This window comes from Cucumis sativus, unplaced genomic scaffold (assembly GCF_000004075.3).
Source record: "Cucumis sativus cultivar 9930 unplaced genomic scaffold, Cucumber_9930_V3 scaffold80, whole genome shotgun sequence".
Taxonomy (NCBI): Eukaryota; Viridiplantae; Streptophyta; class Magnoliopsida; order Cucurbitales; family Cucurbitaceae; genus Cucumis; species Cucumis sativus.
The window spans coordinates 151,714-162,274 of NW_022279571.1; the positions used below are offsets into that span (position 1 = coordinate 151,714).

Consider the following 10,561-nt stretch of genomic DNA (forward strand, 5'->3'; position numbering starts at 1 on the left):
TGTCGAGCCAGGTAAAAAAAAAAAAACAGAACAAGAACACTAACCAACTTTTAAGGAATCAGTTCCCTGCCAACATGCATCACATCCCATAACTTTAATTTCTTCAAATACAAAGGATTTAACTCAAAGTAAAAAAAAAACAGAACACGAACTCTAACCAACAAAAATAGAAAAACCAACCTTAACCCTTGATCCTTGCAGTCCATCGGGAGGTTCAGCACTGGACATGATCGAGAACATTCGGTTCCCAGCCACAGGTTTGGCCATCGACAAAGATTTTCAGAGGGAAATGAAATTTTTGGAAATGGGTAGTGAACAAAAGTAAGGCTGAAATGATTTTGTTTGGAGAGTGGGCAAGATTCTGGCAAGTGAGGAGAAAAGGTAATACATGGGGTTCGGTTTACAGGGATTTTTCTTAACGATTGTTGGAAGAACAAAGAGATGTGAGGAGATTTAAGGGTAACGACACAAATGCAGAATGTTAAATCCAAAAAGGCGAAATGGCCAATTGAATATTTAAGGAAGTTTGATCTGCCTGCTAGCTGTTTTCTTGCTTCTTTATGGAAATGTTGCAGAAAGAGTAGAACGATGACATAGTGCATAATGTGTTTCTCTTTACAAAGTAACCAATGACTTACAAGAAAGACACCACACAACAAATGACCATTGGAAAACAATATACATATGAAAAACTAAAAAATTTGCAGAAATTGAAAATGAAATTGGAAGTAGAAAAGAAATGGAAGAAAAATACCCTAAAAAGTTGCAAGTGCAATAGGATCATAACAGATTGGTATCATCACGAACAGATCGAACAAACTCCAAAACAGATTCTTGGAGGCTGGTTCTTTTCTTTGGGGTCCCTCTCCTTTTCGGTTTTGTAACAGCTGGTTGGTGTCTAGTGATTCTAATCAGATTATTGTTGAAACAGTGAGCAACTCTAACTTCCAGGGATGGGCTGGTTTCATTCTTCATGAGCAGTTGAGATCAGTTAAATTGGCAGTAAAACTTGAATATTGCTGCGCAAGCTAAGGTAAAAAAAAAACAGAGAAATCCTTGATGTCAAAATTAGAAAAATATGATTCTGTGCTGAGTTGATTGGATTAAATCAAGAAGAGTTGAATTCTAGAGCTGCTTTGCAAGCAGAATTACTTAGTATTTATCAAAACGAAGAGCGTAATTTTATTCAGAAGAGTAAACTCAATTGGCTTTCTTCGGGTGATGAGAATACGGGCTTCTTCCACCGGTTTCTAATGCGAAAAAAAGAAGGAACCTCATAACTGAATTAAAAAATGATGATGGGGTTGTCTCGACTTCATTCCGCGACATTGAAAGGCTTATGCTAGAATTTTTGAGTCACTTTATACCAGAATTCCGGGGGACAGATTCATCCCTATTAACAGTAATTGGTCTTGTGTTTCCTCAATTCAGAATGAGGCTCTTGTTACCCAATTTTCAGTGGAGGAGATCTTTAAGGCATTAAGGCACTTGGCAACAATAAAGCTCCGAGAGCCGGATGGCTTCACAGTGAAGTTCCTAATCACCCAATGTCTATTTTCAAGGATATCTTCAAATCACTAATGTCTGATTTCCACAGAAATGGAAGATTAAATGCTTGCATCCAGAAAACTTCATTTGTTTAGTGCAAGAAAAAAGAGAATGTGACTCTAGTCAAGGATTTCCGTCCAATCAGCCTTACTACGTTAGCATACAAGGTGTTGCAAAGGTTTTATCTGAACGTCTAAAACAAGTTATGGATGCAATTATAAGCTCCACTCAAAGCGCCTTTATTGAAGGTAGGCAAATTCTTGACCCAATATTAATTGCTAACGAGGCCGTGGAAGATTATAGGGAAAAACGGAAAAAAGGATGAATTTTAAAACTTGACTTGGAAAAAGCCTTCGATAGGGTGAATTGGAACTTTTTAGACAAAAATTTATCTTTGAAAAAGTTTAGTTCAAAATGGATATCATTGATAATGGGCTGCCTAAAAAATCCAAAGTATTCAGTCTTCATCAATGGTAAGCCTAGAGGCCGGATAATAGCATCTAGAGGTATCCGCCAAGGGGACCCCCTCTCCCCCTTTTTATTCCTCCTAGTAAGTGAGGTTTTAGGAGAAATCATAAACAAGCTTCATATTAACAGCCAGTTTGAAGGTTTCCTTGTTGGCAAAGACTTGATCCACCTCCCTTTGCTTCAATTTGTCGATGATACTCTTCTCTTTTTATTCCAGCTTCCGATTATATATTTAGGTCTCCCTTTGGGAGGCTACCCTCGACAAAAGTCTTTTTGGCAACCAGTCATTGATCGAATTCACAAGAAACTTGAAAGGTGGAAAAGATATAACATCTCTAGAGGCGGAGGACAAACCTTATGCAACTCAGTTCTGGTTAGCCTTCCTATATACTACCTACTTTATTTTCTGTACCTGAAAATGTGGCTGCCTCTTTGTTAAAGTGAGTTTTCGGAGTGAAGGAAAAGGTCTGCAATACTCCTTGAAAGACAGGGGAAGCAGAAGATTGGTGTTCTATATTCTGGTTTGCTTATTAGTATTTTGTTGTTCGGAATTTTGGATTAGGAGGTTTTCTTTGTTTGATGTTTGTGAATTATATGTAACGTGACTCATTTTCTGAGGTTCACGGTTTGCTTATGTTGTAAGTTGTGTTTGAATTGTCAATATAATAGAAACACTACATCAGTGTTCTATCGTGATGTCATCCTTGGAATGCAATGGCTGCACACGTTGGGGTAACTGAAGTGGATTGGCGGAAACTCACTTTAACTTTCATACAAAATGAAAAGAATGTTGTTATAAGGGGTGACCCGAGTTTGACAAAGACTAGAGTGAGTCTGTAACACATGATGGAGACATGGACACCATCTGATTACGGTTTCTTGACAAAATGTCGAGCTATGGAGGGAGGAATGACATTTACCGAACTATATGGAATTGATGATGTTCCTACATTTCAAGAGTTACTACCAGCAGACAATTTTGGCTATCCTAAAAATCCAGCAACAAAGAAGTGGGAAGTGCTTGTTAGTTGGAAAGGAATACCACCTCATGAGGCTACATGGGAGAATTGTTATGATTTTACACAAAAAGCTTCCTCATTTCCCACCTTGAGAACAAGGTGTCTTTGGAGAGGGAGAGTAATGATAGACCACCAATTGCAATACAATATAGCAGAAGAAAGACAAGTCGAATTGCACGTGCACAGGTGATGGAATTGGAGGAAGTTTTTAAGAATTGGGCTGCCCTGAAAGAACGAATGCTTGTACAGTTTCGATCAATTCGAGAAGGAACTTTGGTTGGAAGATTTTTCTCAATCAAACAGAAAACGAATGTAGAAGAATATCGTAACCGATTTGATCGCTATTTAGCTCTAGTAGAATTTCTTCAAACGGTATAGTGATACCTGGAATTTTTCTAAAAGCTCTGATAGTTAGGGAACTCAACACATTCTACCTGACCGAACCAAGTTGGCTCTTTGTTTTTTTATGGGATTTTTCTAATGTATATTGCATGTGTTGTTTGTTTTTTTATAGCTCTTGATTGTCTCACCTTTTTACGTTTTACATTTGCAAGTCTCTCTTTTGTTTCTTTGGTATGCAATGTGGTAACAAGGTTTGCTAGAACCGGTGGGCTAACCTTTCTATGGTTCTAAACTTAGTTTCTAAGTTTGACTGCTCCCTTCGGAGTGACAACAAGCCTCGTTTTCCCCCTACTATGGAACGGGGAGGATTCCTCCTCTTTTCAAAGCCCTCGTCAAACTCAATGCTAAGTTTGACTGCTCCCTTCGGAGTGACAACAAGCCTTGTTTTCCCCCTATTGTGGATCGGGGAGGATTCCTCCTCTTTTCAAAGCCCTCATCAAGCTCGATGCTAAGTTTAGAGTGCTAAGAGTAGGTGGTTTGGTTTTGGTTAGGCCAAAAGTAAAGTTTTCTGCTAAAAGCTCTGATAGTTAGGGAACTCAACACATTCTACTTGACCGAACCAAGTTGGCTCTTTGTTTTTTTATGGGATTTTTCTAATGTATATTACATGTGTTGTTTGTTTTTTTATAGCTCTTGATTGTCTCACCTTTTTACGTTTTGCATTTGCAAGTCTCTCTTTTGTTTCTTTGGTATGCAATGTGGTAACAAGGTCTTGCTAGAACCGGTGGGCTAACCTTTCTATGGTTCTAAACTTAGTTTCTAAGTTTGACTGCTCCCTTCGGAGTGACAACAAGCCTCGTTTTCCCCCTACTATGGAACGGGGAGGATTCCTCCTCTTTTCAAAGCCCTCGTCAAACTCAATGCTAGGTTTGACTGCTCCCTTCGGAGTGACAACAAGCCTTGTTTTCCCCCTAATGTGGATCGGGGAGGATTCCTCCTCTTTTCAAAGCCCTCATCAAGCTCGATGCTAAGTTTAGAACGCTAAGAGTAGGTGGTTTGGTTTTGGTTAGGCCAAAAGTAAAGTTTTCTGCTAAAAGCTCTGATAGTTAGGGAACTCAACACATTCTACTTGACCGAACCAAGTTGGCTCTTTGTTTTTTTATGGGATTTTTCTAATGTATATTACATGTGTTGTTTGTTTTTTATAGCTCTTGATTGTCTCACCTTTTTACGTTTTGCATTTGCAAGTCTCTCTTTTCTTTCTTTGGTATGCAATGTGGTAACTAGGCCTTGCTAGAATCGGTGGGCTAACCTTTCTATGGTTCTACATTTAGTTACTAATTAAGTTTGATTGCTCCCTTCGAAGTGACAATAAGTTTTGTTAATGTCGACCCTTTTCTAAAGGGATTTAGTTCACTGTGGCTAGACAAGAGGCTTCTAACTCATGTTTGACAAGACAAACTTGTTAAAACCATCCCAGTTTCTAAAGAGTGCCTCCTATCCTTTGTTACTCTATCTAGGCTAGGTTTGGACTAAGTGCGTCATAGGTAAGTCACGACAAAGCAACAAAGGAAGACAAAGCTAGAAAAGTATCCATGCACTTATTTATTATACATGCAATCAAGCATTCACAACACACACACCATTTTCTCAATCATGCATTCACATCTCAATAAGAAATAGCTAAAAGGAGCTTAAAACAAAAAAGACAGCAGCTTATGCTCAAATTTCAGCACATATACTCATCAAAATTCAGAATTTCACATCATAAACCCGAGCTCAGTGCTCAAGGGTTGCCAATCATGCTTTTTATGCAAGATCTAATTAAGCTAAGAAGGTATAATGCTCATTATTGTATGGAAAGAATTCTGAAAAATTTTGAAATTTGGCAAAATTTGAACCCCCAAGTTTACACTAAACATGCAAGCTAAGCAAGCTATTACCCACACCCACTCAAAAAATTGCTTTTTCTGTCCTAAAAGCTTTTGAAAATCAAAGTAAATGGAGAAAAATAAGGGGGGAACTTTGGACTCCCTGGAAGGATCGACATCCTTGACTTTTGTTTGAAGCTTGCATGGATAAACCTTTTCATTCCTTTTTCATGGATAAACATAAAAATTGATTTTTTTCTTTTATAACAGGCTGACTGACCTACAGGCTGGGGTGAACTGGCTGGCAAGGAGGAAGTGACATGCTACCACTAGGTTGTGTTAGGTGTGAACAATGGACAATGGTGGCTAGAAGTGAGGGAAGGGCTTTGTCAAAGGGTCGTGCAGGGCTGAACTCCAACTGTACAATATTAGTTTGTTCGCTTACTTTCTTTGTTTCACCCATATCAATGTCTGCAAAAATTCCCACAATATATAGAAATGGTAATAAAGATCCTTAAGTTCTTTGAGAAAAATCATAAATATAGCCACAAAATTTCTCCAATTATTTGTTACTTAAAAAAGTATAGAAATTGTCAACCAAGCTCAACTAACGCCTGTATGTATGTACTTAGAACCAAGAGGTCTCGGGTTTAAATCCCTCTACCCCGAATTTGTACTCATAAAAAGAAAAATACATAAATTACGTGAATGTGCACCTCATTCATAAATTGTATGAATGAGGTGCACATTCACGTAATTTATACGATGATGTGAGAAATGCTATGATTGTAATGGATGCTCATAGTTTGGCTCGTAGCAATAGAAAAGCCGAATCTTATTCTCAAGTTGAGTCCTTTCTTCAGTGCAAAAAATGTGGTTTCCTGTCGGCTTGGGGAAAGATCAATTGCTGTCTCCACCTTGTTGACATTTCGCCCTGCATAATTATTGACAACGAGAAATAAATAGAAAGGTTATTCTACCATTTTTTTGGTTTTATGAGAACAAATTCAGAGAGCTAATTGCAAGCAATATTTGAAGTAAAGTTACACCTCCTGCGCCCCCAGATCTTGCAGTAGTCAGTTCAATGTCCTTCGGATCAATCACTACTTCAACTTCATCTGCCTAGATGCAATAATAACATAAGCTCAACAAATCAAGATAAACATAGCTGATCAAGATGCAAATGCAACGGAGAACAAAGTCAAATAAGAGAAATTATCATATCTAAATTGTTAACACTCCTACAGAGAAACAGTACGAACACTATGAATATCAACTATATATAAGGATAACTGTATAGTAATGCACTTGGATTTTCATGTTAAGGCACTGGTGTGATATGACAGAACATTTTAATCGGCCACTCCACATTAATCCATCATCTAGGTATTTTTAACAAAGAGATAGCTTTTCACATTATAATTGCTAATGGCAAAAATGGAGCACAATAGCATATCAGGGACCTATAAAGGAAATGGGGAAAGAATTAACATTAGACAACTGTCCAGGACAAACTTAGCAAATTCAGGTAATATTCTACCACACATTAGTCTGATTAACGCATGCAATTCTTATTTGACAAGTATCAGACAGTTCTTATTTCACAATTTATAGTGAACTTATGGAATAGTTTACCTCTAGCATGATGACTACTGTAGTCGTAGAAGTATGCATACGGCCCTGTGTTTCTGTTTGAGGAATACGTTGAACTCAATGAAAACCAGACTCTTATTTCGATTTACTGTAGACACGTTATCCTTTGATTTCTGTCACATAAGTTTCGTGTCCCCCCTTTTCAGCCAGAAAAGTAAACAACGAAAATTCTTCAATATATATACAGAAAGCACTAGGATATTGACTTCTGGGATGTCTGGAGGCACATACCTTAGAACTTGAAACAGGGAAAAACTTCCATGAATTCCGCTCACTGTATTTCTGGTACATACGGACATGTTATATAATTGGAAAAAATGAGTTAGAGAAGAAGAAACGACAATGTAGAAAAATGTATTTGAGAAAAGAAGGGGGTAAAATCAAAGCAGGACAGGAACGGAAGAGACATCAGAGTTTGGACTATGTAACTTGTAAGTTTTACAAAGCCTAACTATCCTATTCACTGTTCAATTTTCTATACACTTATAAGGCCTAAATTGTTGGTAAGAAAAGATTGGAGCATAGGTCACCTCTAATGGATTGATGAGAAAATTCAAAATTTAACATCTTAGTCGTATCTTATGAATAAAAATAAAAATAAACCCATCTTAGTTGTAATTATGAAAAAAAAAAAAAGACAATTAATGTGATTATTCATGAATTGATTTGGGTGGGCTATTTCAAGATAAAAGTACCAAACAAAAGACTAGAATGGGTTATTTAGTTATGTAATCACAACTGCCATTTCTCCTCCATAAGAAAAACAAACAATTTCTCTAAATTTCATCTATATATATATGTATTTATCAAATGAATCATATCAATAAGGACGGGAAACAACAAAGAAAAATTAAAATGGCCAATAACTCTTGTCTCATTATTATCTCTCTCGTTGGAGTTCTTTCGTTCACCATCATTTCAAATGTGGCATCATCTAATGACGTCGTTTCCACCATCTGTCCAAAAACCTCAAATCCACAATTTTGTTCAAGTGTGTTGAAATCTGCGGGCACTACAAATCTAAAAGGCTTGGCTGTATACACCTTAAACCTTGCTCATACAAATGCTGAAAAATCTTTGACTTTAGCCAACTCACTGGCAAAAACCGCCACCAATCCTCAACTTAAGCAACGATATTCGTCTTGTGCTGAGAGCTATGATGAAGCTATTGGTGACATTGAAAATGCCCAAAAGGACTTGGCACTTGGGGACTTTAATGGTGTCAATATTGTAACTTCTGGTGCCATGACTAATATTGGTGACTGTCAGGATAAGTTCGCACAGCCGCCTAAGGATACATCGTTGCTTTTGAAGAATGGCAAGACTCTAAATGATATATGCAGCATTATTTTGGTTATATCCAATCTTCTTTGAAGGCTATGTACTTGAAGATTTTAATCAATAAATAAAATGAAGTTTAATTTTTAAAATAATAACATTACAGTGGGATGGTGATCGGAATTGATTACTTTGGTTAAAATTTAAAATTAGATAAAAAAAAATCAATTAATAGATAATTCCAACTAATCAAAATAACTAAATAAAAGACGAGATTTGAAAATATAATATCCTAATAGACACTAATAGACTTATATTAATAGATAATTTCCTGCCGATGAAAAATTACTAAAGTTGTACTATATTTTATAAATATTTTAAAACATTACATAAACACTAATTAAAGTTGGGTTTAGTAGCAAAAAGTTACAAATTTATGGACACCTTCTTTTAGGGAAAAAAATACAGAGTAATATTACCTTGACATGATGTAAACTAAATTTGTAATCAGCGTTGAAATCTCTACTATATTAAATGCGCTCGTGGAGAAAAAAAATTATATACATCTATTTTATTCTTAAATTGTCGAAAAAAATTTATATTACTTTTTGTGATCTAACGTAGTTGTGACTTTTCTATTGTAAGTGTCCATTTTAATGTTTGGAAAGAAGATTTTTCCAATTTTTTAGTTTACAAAATAAAGTTCTATATTTTAAAAAATAAAACCTTATGTTGAATATGTGTAACTAATATTGATAGGATGTGACTAGTTGATCTTCGAGATACGATGCATTCTGTTTAGAGTGGAGATGGTTGCACACACATCAAATTGGTGCATTGATTCCTCCAAACTTACATGTAAAATGTACGTGTAAAAGAAAAACAAAATAAACTCTTGCAGTTACACATTAGAAAAAAAAAACGTCACGAAATCCCAAAGTTCAAAAGAAAACAAACACACACAAAAGGGGATTTAATTGATTCAAAGTAGTAACGAATGGTGAAAAATTGCATCATTTCTTGTGATTTCACATTGACATATTAGAATAAAAAATTATCGTATTCTATATATTACAATATTGGATCAAATATTAATACATTAATTCAATTATTTAATTACTACAACAATGAATTTCTTTTTCTTTTTTAAATAATAATTTTACCATTAATATTGTATAATATTTGTTTATTATATGCTAAAGCATATTTAAAAATTAAATAGAATTAAGATATTTCACGTGAATATGTGCACGTGTTTCAATTGAAAAGATTGAAACAATAGTCACAAATGATTTTTTCATAAAACAAAACATTCGTAACCAAATCTAAATATGCACTTTCATAATAAAGGACCAAAACTCATATTGCGTAGAATTGAGCATGGTTTAAATGAAATTATTAAGAAAATACTTACACTTTACACCAGGTTTTTTGGCAACATATATAGTGAGAAAACTCAAAATTTACCCTCTTACTTGTATCTTTTCAATAAAAAAGTGCATCTTAGTTGTAATTATGTCAAAAAAAAAAAAAAAAAGAACCAGTCAATTAACATGGTTATTCATTCATTGATTTGGGTGAACTTTTTGAAGATAAAAATTCCCTATTCTGGTGGTTGAGGAGCTTTTCGATGAATTAAATGGAGCAAACTGGTTTTCAAAGATTGATTTAAAGGCGGGGTTCCATCAGATCAAAATGTGTGGAGAAGACATCGAAAAAACAGCATTTCGAACACATGATGGAAACTATGAATTTATGGTTATGGCATTCGGCTTAACTAATGCCACATCCACTTTCCAAGCTCTAATGAACTCAATATTTAAACCATTTTTGCAGAAGTTCATATTAGTATTTTTCGACGACATACTAATCTACAGTGAGAACTTGGAAAATCATCTGAAGCACATTGGGTTAGCATTGGAAATCCTGAGAAAGAATGAGTTATATGCAAACCAGAAGAAGTGCAGCTTCGCGCAAGAACGTATTGATTATTTGGGTCATATCATTTCAGGACAAGAAGTTGAAGTGAACCCCGAGAAAATCAGAGCAATCAGGGAATGGCCTATACCCAGTAATATAAGAGAGGTACGAGGATTACTAGGCCTCACCTGTTACTAAAGAAAGTTCGTTCAGCACTATGGCTTCATTGTCGCACCATTGACTCAACTACTTAGGAAAGGGGGATTCCAGTGGACTGAGGAGTCTAAGGAGGCACTCCAACAACTACAGAAAGCCATGATGACCCTGCCCGTTTTGGTGTTGCCTGATTTCAATGCCACCTTTGAAATGGAAACAGATGCATCGAGATATAGGGTAGGAGTCGTACTCGTCCAAGCCAAGCGCCCCATAGCATACTTTAGCCATACGTTAGCCTTAAGAGAT

At 35.9% G+C, this 10,561-nt stretch overlaps 1 protein-coding gene across 1 annotated transcript; it reads left to right on the forward strand.

Annotated features, from left to right (window-relative positions):
* The first annotated feature begins 7,756 nt into the window (after nt 1-7,756).
* Nucleotides 7,757-8,275, forward strand: LOC116406263 (pectinesterase inhibitor-like). Its single transcript, XM_031889973.1, has one exon. It carries the CDS (start codon nt 7,757-7,759, stop codon nt 8,273-8,275), a length of 519 nt encoding a protein of 172 aa, XP_031745833.1.
* The last annotated feature ends 2,286 nt before the right edge of the window (nt 8,276-10,561 follow it).